The 19,771-nt window shown below is 36.4% G+C and overlaps 1 protein-coding gene across 1 annotated transcript in view; it reads right to left on the bottom strand.

Moving 5' to 3' along the window:
- LOC149083040 (uncharacterized) overlaps positions 1-16,084 on the bottom strand; it is a 40,526-nt gene extending 24,442 nt beyond the window's left edge. The window contains exon 1 of the mRNA XM_089236781.1: positions 15,481-16,084. Coding sequence (XP_089092907.1) covers positions 15,481-16,084 — 604 coding nt within the window. The remainder of the gene's footprint in view (positions 1-15,480) is intronic.
- Between the last annotated feature and the right edge of the window lie 3,687 nt (positions 16,085-19,771).

Here is a 19,771-nt window from a genome sequence, read left to right as displayed (position 1 = left end):
AAAAGAAAAAAAAAATCTGCAGTGAGGAAAAGTAACCCACACATTTGTGGCGCCAGGGTCTCAAACGCGCTAGAAGGGGAATATCTAAAAAGTGTATGTGTTACGACTGCCAAGTTCAATTAGCAAAATGGCAAAGAGTTCTGGCCCAATTCCGATTTGCAGAATAATCACCGGATTTATCGCATTCCGCCGTAACATAATGATCCGTTCGCAAATGGATTAATGATTTTAAACAAACAGGAAAAGAGAAAATGACTCGGGAAAATTCCCGCATGAGATTACAGAATCCATTTTCCAAGCACTACATTACCACTTGCATCACCAAGGAAAACTAAGAAAGGAAAAAGCTGTGCCGTACCTTTTTGAACTGCGATAGTGGTAGCATTATTATTATCAAATCTCACGGAAGAAAAAAGTATACCTAAAAAAGTAAATACGATACGTTTATGCGGCGAGTTATTATGCATAATCCCCAATTGTCTCGGTAAGTTTGATAAATTTCATTAGCCTGATTATTCACAAATGAAGTTAATCAGTTTGATTAATATGGAAAAAAACCAGCAACAAAAATTGCCTTTAATCTAACCAATTATTAGTTTTTCTGTACGTGATACGTGCATTACACGTTTTTACATTAAAAATCAAATTGAGTGAAAATAAGAACAAAAATTATTATCAGTCTTATATAATGTTTATTTTCCTAACCTTTATCAACACGTGCAATTGCTGGTCGAATTTATCGTCGTATGAAATGTATGCTTGGTTTCCCGTAAATTTGAGTAAATCACTGACGATTCGTCACTATTCTACCAATACGAGATAGGGACTATGCATAATCCCTACCAATACGAGCTAGGGATTACGCATATTTGCCGATAAATGTGATGAATTCTCGGTACGTGGGTAAAATCCATCTAACTTACCGACAGGGTCATTGGTTATGCACTATATATATATATATATACAGGGTGATTATAAAAAAAACTAAGGTATTTTGAGGTATGCGCTCAAGAATGATATGGAAAACAACAGTGTCACTCTAACAGTTACGGTTACAGTGAGAAAATTTCGAAAATATCAAATGGCAACACCAAGTTTTTTGTATTGGAATGCGATCTCCATTGTGAAAAACCCTAAATAGCGTTCGAACGGCAACCGTAGCATGAAAATCACCGGCGGTAGATAGGCTAAAAGTGAGGACAACCAATAAGGACAGAGGAGCAGCATAAAATAAAGCATTTTATTGTGTTTCACAAATTTTCCACATGGCCTTGTGGAGGACTAATCAGGCTGGGATCTCAGCCGAAGAAACGGTGCGACGAATGAAATAGAACATTAATGCTCTGGTGCAAGGAAAAGTCCTTTTTACTTTTTCCTTGCCTAGCTCCGGGGGTTTTCGTGCTACAGGTGCCATTCCAACGCTATTTAGTGTTTTTCAGTATGGAGATCGCATTCCAATACAAAAAACTTGGTGTTGCCATTTGATATTTTCGAAATTTTCTCACTGTAACCGTAACTGTTAGAGTGGCACTGTTGTTTTCCATATCATTCTTGAGCGCGCATACCTCAAAATACCTTATGCTAAAATTTCATTCAGTTTCTGTGAATGGTATGATAGTTAGGGGCCCATATGTCGGGATAGTTTTTTTATAATCACCCCCCCCCCCGTGTGTGTGTGTGTGTGTGTGTGTATATATATATATATATATATATTGTTAGAAGTAACTATTTCCTTTGTTAGAAGTGAATTTTTCACTTTTACTATAACATACACATCAACTAAAATATGTACAGTAGATAAAGTATTGAAATTTTAATTATTACACTGCTTATATTGAAGCACAAATTTTCTGTAGAGGCAACAGAATTTCCATAATAACTCATTGGTATTGAAGAATACCAAAAGTTCTCTCTGTAAGAAAGAATTCAGCGTCTCTGACTGAAGGCTGACAATGCGAATAAGCCCCCAACTGAGGCTGCATAGAGAGATTGTGTGTTGGAAATATCTTTCTGGTCTATTTTTTTTTCTGCATGTGTCAGTGTAAATATTCAGATGACCCAAATTGATACTTAAGCATTTCGTCTTTGATATAATAATAATACTCAGATATCTTATGATCTCAAATACATGCATCCGTTTATAACAAAATTATAAACGTGGTATAACTCTTCAGATATATTACTATAAATTCGTTTGTTTTTTTCACTTGCGTTTTGTTTTTGTTTATCATTAATCGATGTTTTCCTCTTTTTATCCGACGAATGGATCGAAAAATGTCATTAGAGAATATATTCTATCATAACCAATTGTACGACCTAAAAAGGAAAAACAAACTCCGGAGGAAAGTTCGTAAACACCGTCAGATATTTGATTGATTATAAAGAATTATGATTGATTACGTGTCAAATTTTCGGAACTGAGAGGAAAATTTCCACTGCAATTTTTTTAATGGTTGATTTAAATTAATATCTGATCGATGAAACACAAAAATGAAGTTCATGGACTTTTTTGAGGCACAAGTTTCGAGGAGAATCTACGTATTTATCTTTCCGTTTGTAGAGTGTTGAGATAGATTTTTTTTCGGTTTTTGTCTGACGTTTTTCACAGCAGACTCATTTTCTTTCCATGTCCCACATACGCTATCCAGTGTCTATCTATTTTAACCTGCTTAGCTACTTTACAGCGTTATGGCGTTCTAAGTTGTAACGTTAAAAGAATAAACAATGTTAGCGAATACTTCCTAATGTCTCTGTGTGGTTCGTTTTCTACATCGTTCTTTTTTTTCCCTCGGATTCTGCATATTCGCAGGTAAAGTCGAACTTGGTTAATTCGATGTCCAAAGTCACTGGAAAAATTTTCACATTATCCAATTTATCTATCCTGGATCGGTAAAATAACTACAAATTGTCATTTAAGCGTTAATATTTACATTGGATAATAATTATCAAGTTACGAAATTCGATCATCATTACAAAACTTTTTCCTAAATTTTAGTAACTGATAACTGTAATTTTTACTTTCTGATACTTTCTTTACTCTTAAAATGAAGATAAAAATTGTCAGATATCTAATGGTACACCTTAATCCTAGGTTGAGTAACGTAATTCGTATCAAGTGGTACACGTTCTCGATGCACTTTAGCTGAACAATGTTAAAATTGACATTAAATTGACAAAGAGAAAACACAAAATTTATAAATTAGCATTTTGGTATTTTCCTATACTAACGAGTCATTTATTTGAAATAGATCACTCGTCATTCAGGTACTTTTGTTGAATTCAACAGCACGAATAGGCTTTTAATGAAATTAGATCACGGAGTTTTGCTGGTTTTCTATTAGCAATGATAATTTAGTTTTTCTGTCGAAATGAGTTGCTAAAATGTAAATAAATCTGAAGCGAAAAGCAAACTAATTTCTTATGTACGTTTTGTTCTGAGAAAGAAAAAGAACTCATTTTTTTTTTCAATCAAAAGCCTACCATAAGGAAAAACCTGGGTCATATCTTCAGGGTTGGCTCCTCATTTCTTTCCGTTAAGGATGTTAGCATGACAGTTCAATTCAGAAATCAACATCGAAAGAACATCCAGTGTGACGAATATACGTCATAATATTCAAATTATACATTTTTGGTCTTCAAAGATTAGTTGTATAACAACTTGGTCGAGAGAAACTAAGTCTGACTTGTTACAGAATTTTTCCAAAATAAATTTGCTCATTCAAAAGCCACTATTATTTCTCCTCAAACTTTGAATGTATCAATGATGAGTTTGTGACGCCTTAAATTCATTCTCACTTAAGCTGTTGGCAGTTGCCAAACTTTCAGGGCCGAATCGATGTGATGCCAGTGTTTTCATTAAAGCATTCTAATGCCATTATATTAATTTATGCATTATTTTTTCGTCGAAAATCGAGGATTAAATTAATAATCAATACTGTTCATTCCCCATTTGCCGAATCGGCTCATCTCGCCTCCAGTTAATGCTCTCTTCTGCAGTTTGGATGTGGAAAAATAATTTAATTACAGACTGGAAAATGAGGCGTGTAATTGAAATATTTGATAACATACATAATTAATTCAGTTATTAATAGAAGCTGGTGATTAATAGAAGTTATCCGGGGGATTAATAGAAGCTAGTTTGTTTGGCAAATCCTCCGTTCAATAATCAGATCAATATCGCAATATTACGCAGAAGCCTGAAACAATACGGCATGTTTATTTCACTAAAACCATCGGAATTTAACTACATATATTATCAAGAAAGAGTTTAGGTGTTTAAGAAAGCATACGAAAAAAATTTTAAATTCTGTTCAAGTCAATAATGTGCTTCCATCTACCGGTTGGGAAATTGATTTAAGATTTTCTGTATATAGTAGTGCAAATTTATCTATTAAATACATAAATTGTTTCTCTTGTATATTTATGTATATATAATAAAATTAAATATTTATCTTTATTTTTAATTGTCATTTAATGATCACGAAGAGTTTAAAATTGTATCAAATTCAGTATGTAATAATTTAAAACAATATCCTACATCAATCCTACAGTTGCATAACTATTGCCGATCGGCAACCTCTACCTTAAACATGTTTCTTTTCCCGTTGCCAATTAGCAACGTCATGTTTGAAACACTCATTATTCCCATTTTAAATTTTCTTCGAAAACCATTCATAGATGGCAGCAAAACTCCTTAATTTAAAAAAAAATGCAAATACTCTGTAACCTGTCAAAAAAAAAAATTGTTCACTGTAGGGTCGAAATGATTTATTTGCATTTCGTTTTTTTTACGTTGAAGTTTACAACCCAATTTTTTTTCTTTCTATAACTTGAATCATAAAGACGGTAGTTGTGTATTTGGAAAAATAAATATTTCAATACATCTCTCTATATTTTATATGCTATTTTACGTCCTCTTTAAGACCCTGTATAAGGAGTACAATTAAGGATAGATGTTTTTCGAAATATTTTTCCCGGTTTTCTATATGCTTCATTATGGGAAAAATTATCAGCTCAAAATAAAAAATCATGCATTGTATGGTTAAGATATTCTGATATTTTTTGTCCGACGAGTTTAAGGCATCATTTCATGTAATAAAGCTTTTATATATCGAGATAGCATTTCATTAATACCAGTTTCATCGAAGGCGGGCGTTTTGGATTGAAGAAACCCCCCTCAAATGTGTTTTTGACGGCTGCTACACTGACGGATCTTTTCAATGCCTAAAAAAAATTCAAATGCTGAAAAAACTTATAACACTTTCTTGACCTCTGGCTAGCCGACTATAAGAGAGGGAAAGTCTCTCGTAGTATAAACTCTCTCATTTCTGGACTGCTCTTAATTGTGTGTGGTCTGTTATGATCAAATCTTGAAGCTCGCATATTTCAAGTTTCGAGTAAAGTGTGACGATTGAATATTTGTACCGTTTTAGAGAGGCTTTGTTGCTCTCTAATAGACACATACCATGTTTGTTGCTCTCTAGTAGAGCAACAGAACCACGGGGGTATCGGCTCGCATCAATACTTAAACGTACATGCATCTCGTAAGCATTAAGGAATTTCTAATGAAAGTCTTATGCGTGAACTCTAACGTGTTTATGTTGTTATACAGTTTAAGTATAGATTCCTCGTCGATAACATCACACTTTAAATGATTAATAAAATTGAGCCATGCTCACGTGATATTTAACCTTTACTCTCAAAAGTACCAATGACATTTGGAGGTGCGTGTATATACTTCATTCAGGAATCTGGCATTTCGTTTGCCTGATCTGTCTTACCTGGCATTTCGTTTGCCTGATCTGTCTTACCTGGCACTTCGTTCGAGAGCTACCAAAAGAAATAATAATTTTAAATTTTCTCGGGCATAGACGAAACTACAAATGCACCAATGCAACAGAATTTCAGCCAAGAATAATTATGCGATTGAATTCAGCTGACTCCACAAAGATGACACAATATGCACCTCCTTTTTTTTTTTTTGCTAACGTTGTTTAACACCTTGAAATTGTTTCAAAATGTCTTGGTATGTAATGTTATCAAACCATGCCGCAAATAATGTGCGATGCACATACAATAAACTTGCCACTCTTGTCACACTTGGCTTCAAACTGAAAGAGCGGCATCAATTTCCACTGAATAAAGCAGCGTTGTAACAACTAATGACGATTGTGGAAATGATACATATGTATGCAACTTTTCCTCTGGATGTTCAAGGATATTTTAGTGTAAGGAATATATTTCGAGTTGTGTGAACATATATTTTTACTCCTCCATCAATCATCTCAACTTTACGCGTTGTGGAACAAGTGCTAGTTGTTCAAGGGATAATAACTAAGAAAAAAAAAACCTTTCTTTCTCTCACTCCCACACTTGGCTCAAAAACAAGTCTCTGTGTCTGCTATGATTTTTCTTTACTCTTCTGCGCTGGTATTGAGGAAGTTTACCGAGATAGAAAAACAGCAATAAAACAGGGTACAGCAGGTGAATTACGATTTACAGTGTGTAAACCAGCTGTTACCATCATCAACAAGCGATACAGTGACGTCCTTGTCAAAACCTAAGTAATATCGAAGAACCTCACGAATATCTTCAAATTAAGGCGACCAGAAAATGCCTAGCGGAATCATCATCCACCATCTCAAGTTGGGAAAACCAGTTTTCTGTTGAAAGTGACGCTTAATTATTAAGAAAAAATTAGAGAACAATTACTCGCTGTAGAGATAATAACGACGCCACACTTTGCACAACGATGGCGGATAAGTCAGCCTGGGGTTTTCAGTAGCTGTGCTGAATGAAGCTGACCAAATGAGTTTTGTGAAATTGCAATTGAATTGTCACCCGCTTAATAGGGTATTTTGTGCTGGAATCATTTATATCCGATGAAGTGGGGCCGACTATTCAATGCAGATTCCAATGTAATCGAGTTCCCATAAATTTACTTGTAAAATAATATTCCCATAATTCTTAATGTCTTTATTACAGTATTATTAATTTGCTTGGTTAGAAGAATAATTCATGTTTGAATTTTAGATTTCGTGAAGGCGTTGAATGTGCGAACTGGGCTAAGATCAACTATCAGGAAGAGAAAGAAGTAGATATTTGAAACTCACCATAGGGGTGTGATATACCTAAATCAAAACATGGAAAGCAGTCTTTCCCAACCTGTGTGCCCCGGCACACTAGGGTGCCGCGATATCGGCAAGGAGTGTCGTGAAATATTATGGGGGAAAATTATGTCTTGAGAAATAATATCTTGAATAATCAAAAAAATATTGTGATTCACTCCAGGTCTTAAAATAAATTAAGTCGAATTAATTATTCTCATGCATGACAGACTTATCGGATAAGAAGTCGCGGTCTGGTGTCAGCAATGTGTTAGGTCGTCCTGCTGTCCATGTACGACCCCGTTCAGAGTACACGATCTCTAAGGAACGAGGATTCGTTAGCTTTGTAGTCTAGCGTGCTCACCCGGCAAGTGAGAGGACGTGGTTTCGATTCTCCGCAAAGACAGTTGAATTTTCTTTCTTGGACTCGTCTTCGCCTCAGCCGGCTGTCGAAACCTTCGTAGTGATAGCGGAGAGTAACATATCTTCCGATAAGCTGAAAGACCTCATTTTTCAAGATTGCAAGATGCAATATATATGTACTTTGAATCTATTTCCATTAAGAATCTCGACTGGGTTGCCTCACCATTTCATTTAGTGAATTTAATTATCTTTGCGCGCTGATTCCACACTCAAACCTAAGTTTATAAAGAGTGAAACGTCGATGGCTGTTTTTTTGGCTTCGACTGAGATAGGAGTATCCTAATCTGATGGAGAAAGCAATTACTAAACTTTTGCTCTTTCCAACATCATATATATGGGAGCAAGTCTTGTGCTATGGAGACAATAAAATACAAAGCAAGAAATAGACTGCAAGACCTTGAGGACAATATGCGTGTTTTGTTGTCAACTGTAAGGACTGATATCAAGAATCTGTGCTCTAAGCATCAATCGAAAGTTTCACATTAATGGTTAATCGAACAAAACTCTATCGAGGGATTTTTACTCAGTGGTTTTTGTCGTAGTAAACTGTATTCTGTATTCAAGGAAAGGTGCCTCAAGTATTTAACGTTATTCCCAAGGGTGCCGCGAACATCAAAAGTTTGGGAAACACCGACGTAAAGCGTTGCATTCTCTCAGAATTTCTTTGATCATGAATTTTCAAGTTTCTCTTACCGCACAAAAGAAACTTTCGACAACACGTGACGGCTTTTGCTGTCGTTTCTCGTATGAAGATGAATGAAACTCGGGAGTATTTCTGGCCGATCGATCAAAAATCAAAAGATATAAGAATTCTCTCAAAGTGCTGAGGACGAAAGAACACGGGTTGATGATGATTTACTGCAGGCCTTTAATACATGTACGTTTACCAGTATTTATTCTTCAGTGATTCACGCGCAACTTCCATCAATCTCTATGTTGGAAGCTTTCATTGTTCCGAGAATAAAAACATCCAAATTTGAGGGTATTTGTCGTTAGTCCATCCGCTGGTCCACGGACCGGTGTCGGTACTACTGAATTTCCCACCGGCCGGCGAAACATTTCACCCAATTCACGTGACTACTATATACATTTATAATTAATTTTGCACCCTGTACCGTATCTTTATTGCTTTCTACTTCTGTCTTATTCGTCGGTTCTGCAAATTATTTTTCATCATTCATTTATTTTTCGCTATAGTCCGCAAATTACTTTTATTATTTTCCTATTTAATAATATTCGGTTCGTTAAAATTACATCTATTTTTTTTCTTATATTTATTTATTTTCATTTTTTTTTGCTGGACCGTAAACTACTTCGTTTATTTATTTTTGACATAGTTTTGCTACTTTTTGCACGTCCACAAATTATTTACGCTATTATTTATGTTTTGGTCTGACGATGACTTCTTTTTTTATTTTTTCTCATATTTACTAGTTATTTAATTTATGCTGTCCCCAAATTCTTACACTATCTATTTTTCCTCCTGTTTATTTTCGCCGGTCCACAAATTATTTCTCAGATTTTTACAGGCCTGCGAAGAGAAGTGTTTTCCACAAAACATTTCCCTAAAAAAATTACCTGCACCTGTCGCAGTTGTGAAGAGCTTCTGTTCGCATATATTGAAAAATATGTTGAATGATCAATATTAAATGCCGCATAGTGATTGGATGTGGGACATAGAAATCGTCAATTCTCAGCACGATCATTTCTTTTCCTCACAACGATGATACTGGCACAAGCAGGGAATTTTTTTCCTTGAATATTCTAAGGGAAAATAGACTACTTACTGACGTCACAAGTAGACTGAAGGAGGCCTATCGCTAGCAGTATAGCCACTAGAATAAGCCCTTATCAAGTCGCCTTAGCTAGCAGGTGCTGGAAAAAGTCATTGGAATTATCACGTCAATCGGGAAACTTTAATATTGTCTCTATGGGAGAATTTTTGGTGCCGGAGGATTCTATCAGATTAAGCGGGGAATCCGTTTATCCTATTGAGTGGGGCCGACTGTATTTCAAAATCATAATTTCGGTTTCATGTTTATTAATTTTTTTAGAGGTATCGGCAGCTGGATCCACAAATATTTTTACTTCTATAGATTTACGAGCCAGTATCAGTGAACACGTCTTATAGCTCAGTTCTGACCGGATCTGAGTGTTTCGGAAAAAAAATTGGATGTGCCATAATTTCCTCAGTACAATAAGTAAATGCTGATTTCGCTACTTTGAGAAAGAAAGATGGCATCTTATATTCCACAGCGTCATATAATACACCCGTGAGGACTTCATTCATTAATACTGAAATCTTGAAAATTAAATAACGATGATGAAATGGCCAGGCCAGGTCGATAAGATATTCGCCTAAAGCACCAAAGGATGTTTAGAGGAGTCGCGAGTTCGATACCCTGCCCGTCCTTGTCAGTACTGACACAGAGATACAACAGAAACGGCGATAACATTACCGAAGAAAAACTTTGCTACCGCAGGGAGTCCCACACCGAGGGGTAAGCGCACCAACCTCTCGGTGATAAAAAAAAAAAGAAAGGGTGCCGTACGGAATCGGTAATAAAATGTAAGTCCCGGGGGCAGATCTCGTCTACGGAAAATAAACGTTTTGCGGTAAAAATGATCAAATGAAATCTTAAGGGAAAAAAAGATTTGTCACTTTTTCGGACAAGGAAAAATGTTTGTTTTTATTTTATTTTCAAGGTATTGTATATTTTGAGCTCGTTTCAGCGAACATTCGATGTTTACTGGTGAGTTGTTGATGAAGTTGCTACGATTACCAGCACAATGGCCCAAAGGTACTCGTGTCTCCTATTTACTGACAAGCCAAGCAAGAACGATTTTTAGCCTTTGCATTTTGAAGCGAAATACCACGTGTATGTATGACATTGCTGTGCATTCTTCAACAATGATAGAAAAGTAAGTTTGCAAGATCAGATTGGATTTATTGGCGCAAGGACCGATTTGGTCAAACTGCGCCAAACAAATCACCATATAAAAATAACGTAAAATTTGTTCTTGTCACGCAAAGGGAGTAAAAGTATGTATATCAATAAAACAATGACGCAGATTGTAAAATACTATAATCCGTCGTAAAAACCAATGACTTTGATGAATTTAAAAATTCGAGATGCATCGCAATGGTCAGATAGAATGTCACGAAGTACAAGATGACTTTGACCAAAAAGCGGTCGTAAAACGATGTCTATGATGTGAACAAGTAAAAGCGTGAGCAATGGACTCTGACAATGGGGACACTATGGCTGACTCTCTCGTAATAAAAGATATGATTGTGTGATACGACTGGGTCCTATGTGCAAATGGGCGAGAAAGACTTCCGCCTTTTGGTTATTCCTGCAGCTCGAACGCCAATGGCCAAGTGCGGGCTTAATGGCATGCAATTTATTATTTACTTGATTACTCCAGTGCTCCTGCCAGAGTTTGCAAGCGATATATGGCATTTTTGTATTATTTTAATCCATGTAAATTATATAATCACATCTTTTTTTAATGACTACGTTTCTCTGTCAAAGCTGAGATTATTTTCGATTTTCGAGAGATTCTTGAGATTTTTCTTATTTTTCATATTTTAATTGTAGGATAAACCGCAGAATTTTTATAAATTTTCGACGCACTGCGTGAAACATCACCCAGTATATATATACAGTCGAATCCCATTTTAACGAATACCGTTATAGTGAAAGTCTCGTTTTAACGAACACTTTGTAATCCCCCCCCCCCAGATACGTTTACATAGGAACAATGCGAAAACATGGAATTCCTTTAAAACTAAATTTCGCTATAACGAAGTGATTTCTCCGGTCTCATGGATTTCGTTATAACGGGATTCGACTGTATAAATATACGTAGTACTTATGTACACTATTATATAAGTACCCCATCAATACAAAAGTGCTTCAGCAGATAAATACCGAGGTATTAAAATCTTACTATTGTGGAAATGCCACGCTTAATAAATTTCTGATCTCAAAGCTTGTTAAACTTTCAATTAGCAATTTAACCTCGAAGATGAGCCTGAACATGCGTATATAATCCTTTTATGCGTGATCTAGTGAGAAGTGGAAGTTGATTTTGAGCATATATGCCAATACATATCAAGTTGAATCTCAATTTTCTGTGCATGTTTTACATCGATTAAGGAAAACCCTTATCTTGTCTAATCTCAATATTTGAAGAAACTTGAACAGATTTTGTGAATATCATTAGACTTTACAGACCTGAATCAATAAAATTAATAACTTGCTGTCGAGCATGCATAAATCCTGACAAACACATGTTCTTCCTTGTTGACATAGCGTTGATATCGAATAAATTTGTACTCTGTAAAGGCCCTGTTGTTCGAGATAACGGACAGTGTTTGACAAGAAACACATATATAGGGCAGTGTTTCTCAAATTGGGCTCTATTACTCCCATGGTCGACGGAATGGTCCAAGGCAGTGGTTCTTAAAAACTTTTGTCACCCGCGACTCCCCTTTGCCTATTTCATTACTCATTTGTGATTCTACATAATAGTTTAGTGATATTTTCATACGAAAATAGAACCAGTTCAAATCATAAAAAGGGATACAAATCAATATCTCTAGCTCGCTGCTACTCCTTTGACTAAAGTTGGTGACGCTCCTAAGAACCGCGACGCACACTTTGAGAAACACTGGGTACAGAGAATCGTGATAGAAGCTACGGGTATAGTATAGGATCCTAAATGGATCGGTTGAAGTTTGGGGTCATGAGAAAAAATATTTTCAAAGGGGAGGGGATGTGTTAAAACAAAAAGTTTGCGAAACTCTGATATAGGATAAAAAACAGGTGTGTTAAGTTCTTTTTCGATTCCATAAGGAGCACAACGAGCATGCAAAGCTTTGACGATGTCCGTAACTGTCAAGCATATTGGTTATACTCTACACCAGAGTTGCACAGACTCTGCCCCACGAAAGAAGTTTCGATCAAAATCTACTTATCCACACAATACGCTATACTCAAGTTGGCCAAATGTTTTCGATAAAAACACAGGAAATTTGGAGCCAAACGGGATATTGCCAATTATCGTCAAAAACTTAACTTTTGATAAGTAAAAAAAAAAGTCACCATTCATCACTGAAAAAAATGTATTAAAAGATTAAAATGGATTTCACGAAAAATCATTTAGTTTGTCAAAAATATTATATGAATGCATTTATGTAATTATTTTACAATTACGATAATTGTATCATATTTACGAAGTGTGAAAATAATTTCCATCCTGGATTTCAGAGAAGACTCAAAATTTAAATAGACTTCGTTTTTTTATGAAAAAATAGTCAGGACAGACAAAATTACGGTAAACCCCCGTAAAATTCGAGTCGTATGTTCACCCTATATGTATCATCTTCTTGCCCGCGAGCAGTAACGATATCGTATGCAGTTCGGCTGCGCTCAAACGTATGTAAACGATTTCAGCAAACAATATCCGATTAACCGTATTATTCCAATTAGAGAAAAATATCCATTTAACGTGTTGTACGCCATTCGTGTTAGCAAGGGGGTTGTATAGTTATAAAAATAAATTAATTTTTATACTGTCCCCACGTGGTCAAGAACCCAATTAGAAAAAGTTGCTGCCCTGTTTCTCTTGAGCTCAGAGAAAAAAACGCCATGTTTCTAAGAGCAACAGTCACTGAGATATTCGAATTCAAACAACGGAGGAAAAGTTGGGAAAAATATCATTAAATGCGGGTAAATTGTTTCTCCCGAATATATTTAATCATTTTTCCCCAATTTTCTTCCGTTTTTTTCGAATTCGAGAGAATATCTCAATTAATATTACACTTAGAAACGTGGATTTTTTTTATTTGGCATCAGGAAGAGACGTCAACTTTCTAATTGGGTTCATGAGCACGGGGGGACTGTATAAAAAGTTAATAATTTTAATAACTATACAACCTCTTGCAACACGGATGGTATATCTAAGTACAACATGTTATTTGAATACTTTCTTTAATGTGAAGTATGCCCCTAGAACGAACGTTTCTCCAATAAAATGGCATACGTCCTGTTACCTATGCACCCTGTATTATGTCTGAATACAAATCTCTGTCAACACCTGAAATATATTATGATGTTAAATTCTTAGTCGAGACTTGCAATAGCGGGCAAGCTACATATTTTGTATGTGTTTGTAGAGGAAGTAGTTTACCCAAGACTCCCTTTTCATTCTTAGAAAACACATGATTACATTTCTCTGCACGTCCACGAATGCATACAGCCGTACCACGTATCTTTTCTACACTCGGAAACTTTTCTATATGCACTATATTTCACAAGTGGGCTCGAAAACGTAATGTAATTCAAATTGTGGGGCGTTCCACTGTAGCCCGGGTCTGAAAAAAAGTGAAAATAAGATGAAGTAATATTTTTACCAAACTTTTCTGATGACGATGGAGACATCGCTAAAGAAAAAAATACTGTATAAAAAGTGATTTATGCAACTTTAAATTTCGAGATTTCGTCCGATGACTTTCGAACCAGCTTGGTTCCAGTCCAGTTTTCTCTGTAGGACGATTTCAAAATTTCCGAAAGGAAAGGAAGGGACTACACTCCTTTTTTTCTCTGAGAGAAATAGATCGACACTTGTATAAGAAAGAGTCACCGACGAAGCCTCGCTGTGTTAAATTGCTTGAGCCTAGAAAAACGGCAGTAACTAGAAAGAAATTATAAATCGTTTAAGATACTTATCACGTTCCCATATACTTAGCCGATAGATCCTTACTAAGATGGAGTTTTAGGGTGCGGAAGAATCCTAGGTAGAAGCAATATATTAATCCATTAATCCTAGGTTGAATAGGAAATTTTTGAGGTTGGAAGATTGTTGTCTAAGGGGGTAGGGCAAAGCCCCAGAAAGTTGATATTTTCCAAACGTTTCGTTCACATCTGTGGTGAATATCTTGAGTGCAGATGATCTTCCATAGTCTTACAGGATACTGTTTGGACTAAGCTCTAACCTTCACTTAAGTTCACCGCAGATATAGGAACGTTTGTGAAAATAATTATTACTTTGACAGCTTTACTTTCTATTCTTAAATATTCTAACTAAATCCAATGTTGATTTTTGTGCTTCTGAATACAATGATGAACCTGAGAATTTAAATACGAGAAAGATTCTGTTATTCATTACATAGTTGTAAACCTGGAATACCTTTCAGCCCTTGGTAACTAACATTATTGTCCCACAAGTTCAAAAACTACTGTTTGCCACTCGGGAAAAATCATCCAGGAACGAAATTTTGAAGTCGAAGAATCCAAATTTTAGTCTTGAGCCATTTTTAATTCATCTTTAAAAAATTCAAATAATCAAATTAGCAGCTCTGATACCCATAATGTCATATGTTATGGGGTGAGGGGAATCGTAGTCAAAAGAGTTCAATTATCTCTCGTACTTTTCTTAAGTCATCAAACTGAAATTTATGCAAAATAGATTTAAAGAACTTGTCTAATCATAACAGTACAAGGTATATACTGAAAACTGGTTGTTTATATAGAGATACTAATTTTTGGAAAGAAAAATTCGCCTACGCTTCTACAGGGGCATGAACTTATGCCCTCCCGCATTCTGGACAAGTGCGCCACCATTACGCTATAGAAGCTGATGGAACATTTGTTCCGCGGCGCGCATATATGCTGTACGTTACTGTGCGTGATGGACGGTGACAGTAATCAGCTAATCGTAAACGACCCGTACAGGCAAAGGTGAATTTCTTAAAATCAATAGCTCTTCACAAACAGCCAGTTTTCAATATATCTTGTGTTGGAGAAGTCGCGAGGACATTTTTCTCCCTTCATATAGTGATAATAGAACTGAACAAAAAATTTCAGGAAAATCTTGAGAGTTTTGCAGCAAAAAAATATTTTTCGAATAACGTCAAAAAAGTGCAAAGAAAAATTGTACTTACGTTGCTCGTTGATCTGAGGCGTCAGGTAAAGAGACACGATCACCAGAAGTACAGCAAAAGCAATAATCGCGGTGCTGAAGGCGACCACGACGCACGTGGCCCAGCTGCGGTTGCGATTCTCAACGACCTCCATTTGGAACCCTTCTTCTATGTCTCCCCTTTCTCTCCTGTTCCTACCACGTTCGTGAGATTTCCTCGAAGAAGTCCCACTGTTATGGGAATCGGTGTCTTTACTCTTGTGGTGAGAATGTCTGGACTTGGAACTCGGTGATTGGGCACGTGATCGTGATTTGTGGTCTGGAGATCCGTGATTTCGTTTATGTTTCCTGTGACTACCGCAAGAGATCAGATCTTGATCTTCTATCGACGATTTCACTACTAGATCTCTATTAGATCGGTGGTGGTGGCGGCGATGGTGCTGGGACGATGACTGAGAAGACAGAGCTTCGTCTTGGACGTTGTGCCACGATCTCCTGAGATGGTTGTGGCTTGTCAGGTCACCGGGGCTGAGATAATTGTTGGAGGTTCCCGGTTCCTCGAGAGAATTGTTAGGCTCGACATCTTTTCCTTTGATGGACCGCTTATCTTTTCTATCCAGAGACATGGTCAATTTCCGTAGCTTCAGTATCAATAGAGTCTTGCTATTTTTGATTCGATAATTTAAATTTTTTTTTAAATTTTGATCGAATTTGACACGTGTTTTCAATCTATGTCACTAGAAAATTTTCTGTTCATGTTATACATTAATAAATACCCAAAAAATCATTCATAAATGTTATCTACCAGGTATTCTATAAAATTATCTTTTCCATTAATTCACTCCCATTTTATACTTTCTAAGTATTAACTGCAAAACTGCATAGAAATGGTTTCTTAAGGTCATGTTAATCAATGTAATCGAAGATTTCAGTTTTATACTCTTCTACCACGAATCATGAAAATCATCAGTACGTATTTGTCAGATTGTGCGTAGAATGATTGTAGTTAGTTCTTTGCGAACATGGCGTAATCTACATATGATAGTTTATAATCTTTCCTATTTTTGTTGTATCCCCTTTCACTGATGATAACATTTTTTTTTAATCGAAAATTATCAATCACACATATTCTAGCAATATATCCGTAACATTATCACTTTCCCAGCACATTGAAATCTCAATATATATTGCTGAGTGCTTCTTATATATATTTTTTCAAATAAGCTCAGTTCAGAAAGTTCCCTAATTAAATAGTCAATTAAGTAGCAGTATTTAACCGAGGTTCCTAATTAAATGTCCAATTGTTATCTGTAACTGGCCATAATATGAAGAATACATGAAATATTACATAGTTTCGAAATACTTTCACTATAATGATGATGATTCCAGTTAAAGTTTTTCTTGCATTTATTGTCAATTATAATCTATTTTTAGTCTTGCTGCTTATGCGTATCTCAATGGGCTTTATGCTAATGATTCTCTCGGGAAATCCAGCTCCTGATCGAAGGGGGGAAAAAAACCAAAATTTATTGTAGGAGAACTGAATGAGACGATGTAAGCAAGCTGGATGTAGAGGATGGTGAGGGCTCGAGATGTGGAGGCGCAACAGATGTCATAGCGGCGTTGGATTTTCGTAGTCTGCCGTATCGATTTTCCTTCCGGAAACTTCCAACGATTGAATCGGCTACGGAAGCTATACAACGGGAGAACCGTTTCAGAATCCAAAACAGGAGCAGGTAATTTCAATACCTTGACGGTGATAGCTTCGTTCTCGTGTATGTGTGCGTCTATGCGCTCATTAATCGATCTGTTTCACGGCTGGAAAGCCGACTCTTGTGGCCGAGTATATCCCCAGATTTACGAGTATTGTCATATTTCAGGTGGAGGAATAGTCGTATATCTCTATCGTAAACAGACATGATGCTTCATAGTGAAATCAACTCAATGCCTAAATTTTAAGTTTATAAAGTGTCTTACTCGAAAAGAAGCAGTCAAGAAAAATACTTTCGTAGCAGGTGTTCGATATACCCAATAATTATATAAAACAGTTTTTTACATTACCTGAAATTCAAGCGTCGTGACTCATCCAACTGTTGAGAATTCCACTTGCGATCAATGGCTCACACCTGATTTGATTATACGTGATATTTTTAATGCATAATTGCACACACATTAGCTATCACTACTAAAATGTAATCACAGATCCAAAGACACATCGCACGAAAATATGGTTGTTTTCAACACCACAATTTCCGTTGTTGATTTTCAAATCGTTTGAACAGAAAAAAAATGGCAATGTAAACTTGATGAGAAAATATACCCGACGCAAAACCCTTTTTTAAGCTCGAAATTTCGGAATTCAACTCTAAAGCTTAAGCTCTTCAAGTCTTAAGAACGATTAATTTTATCACATACACCGCAGTATCCATAGTCTTTAAACAGGGATAAAGAATGTTTTGTTAGCACAGTCTTCGAAATGCTTCGAATAATTAGAAGTCTCAATAACACTTTCTCTTATGATGAACTGGAATGATATTAACATCTGATGAGCGCAATGTTACTTAAGCAGAAATTAAATTATCGATGAAATGTCACTCTAATTACACATTAAATCCATGTAAAAACACCGATACCTCACCTTGAACACTGAACTGGACAGAGTTTATCAAATTTGAATTACCCCCATCGTCACCTCGAAGCAAATCGTCCACCGTTCAATATGAATCCCAGTTCTCTGTCTACTCGAATACATAATCACAGTGACAAGCACAAATCCCACGCAATCAAAATTTCAGCAGATAAAATCCGCTTAGAAATCGTTTAGTCACTGATTGTCTTCATTCTGAGACATGCACATTAGAGCAGTTTCACTTGAAATTAAAATACACAATTCCACAAAAAACCTATGATGATAGTCATAACACTGGAAGACCGACCCCTAGTACCGTTGACGTGAAGCTTAACATCCCATAACTTATTCGAGTTGGAGGATAATCACAATATGCATATTGTATGTCATTACGATATTAATCCGTGTCTTTCCCGACACACATCAGCGACGGAACAGAGTGTAGACGACATCTGTGGATAGCGGACCACCTTCGGATGACCACCGAGTAACAGATAACCTCCAAGTCCCAGCGGATGTCATTCAAATATTAATGTATTCAGGCGTCGGTCACACTGAAAGTCGATTCATATTCAACAGCACGTCTCAGACGCTCCGTCACACAGGTGTCTGTTCCATCGTTCGCATCTGGAGGAATTAAGAATTATGATGATGCTGTGGTTCTCTCCAACGTGAAGATTGTGTAAAGATCCAGACAGGGATTTGGACATATAAATCTGGCGAATACCAGACAGACGACGAGGCGCACGAGGTGGATCTTATGAATTTGGCTCTCGAACCTCATTCATGATTGGCTACACACAAACAAAACGTGCTACTGGTTGTGACTCGCATCTGATCTGAGACATATAAGCCCGCGCTTTTTCCGGGGAATCGCGTGAGCCAGGTTCGGTGGAAAAGAGAAGCGAGCCAGCATCCTACGAAATTCACCGGCATCCATCCATATCCATCGCTATACCTCTCTCACTCGCTGCTCTTACCGCCATCATCATACAATGCCACCGCGGCGCTTCTCCCACCAGATATCCCTTGCTAGCTCTCTCTCTTCAAGATGGGAAAACGGAACTATCTTGGGGAGTACACACAAATTGCCCGGTCGTTTCTACTCTGATACTGCGCCCGTTTTTCTATTCCCCTGAAGTAAGATTTTTATCGACGTTTTTGAAAAATGCTATGCGCACGGTTTGAAAAACATTCGCGTTTCTAATTTCAGCGAATCACGTGACCTGCAGTGGTTTCCTACCTTAAAATCACGGATTATACGTTGGGGAAAAAAACATAAAAATATATATTTAACTCTCAAATGCGTTGCTTTGCATGTGTGGAAAGGGTCCATTTAAACGTTCACTACTGCAGCCAGTTTGATGATAAAAATTCGGAATTGACTTTTTGCACATAAACTGAGATCATTTATCCTTTCTCAATCCAATTTATATCTTTAATTTGCTTTTAGAGATGTTCCAATTAACGACGACGACAACTCTTTTGTTTGTTGCAGAGCATGTGACTGTGATTCCGCTAATTTCTTAAAATGTGATGTTTGCAATTCGAATTTTTTTTCTCACTATAGTTTGAATCACAAAAAATGCAGTTATATATATTTGGAAAGTAATGTTTATTCCAATACATTTTTTCTATGTAAAATTTTTTAAGGCTTTGCACATCTTTAATAAGGCCCTGCATA

The sequence above is a fragment of the Pholcus phalangioides genome, unplaced genomic scaffold (assembly GCF_987345545.1).
Source record: "Pholcus phalangioides strain wild (caught in Gottingen) unplaced genomic scaffold, Ppha-v1.0 ptg000009l_1, whole genome shotgun sequence".
NCBI classification, from domain to species: Eukaryota; Metazoa; Arthropoda; class Arachnida; order Araneae; family Pholcidae; genus Pholcus; species Pholcus phalangioides.
The sequence above is the reverse complement of the archived record's forward strand: the minus strand, read 5'-3'. Positions and strand labels throughout refer to the sequence as shown.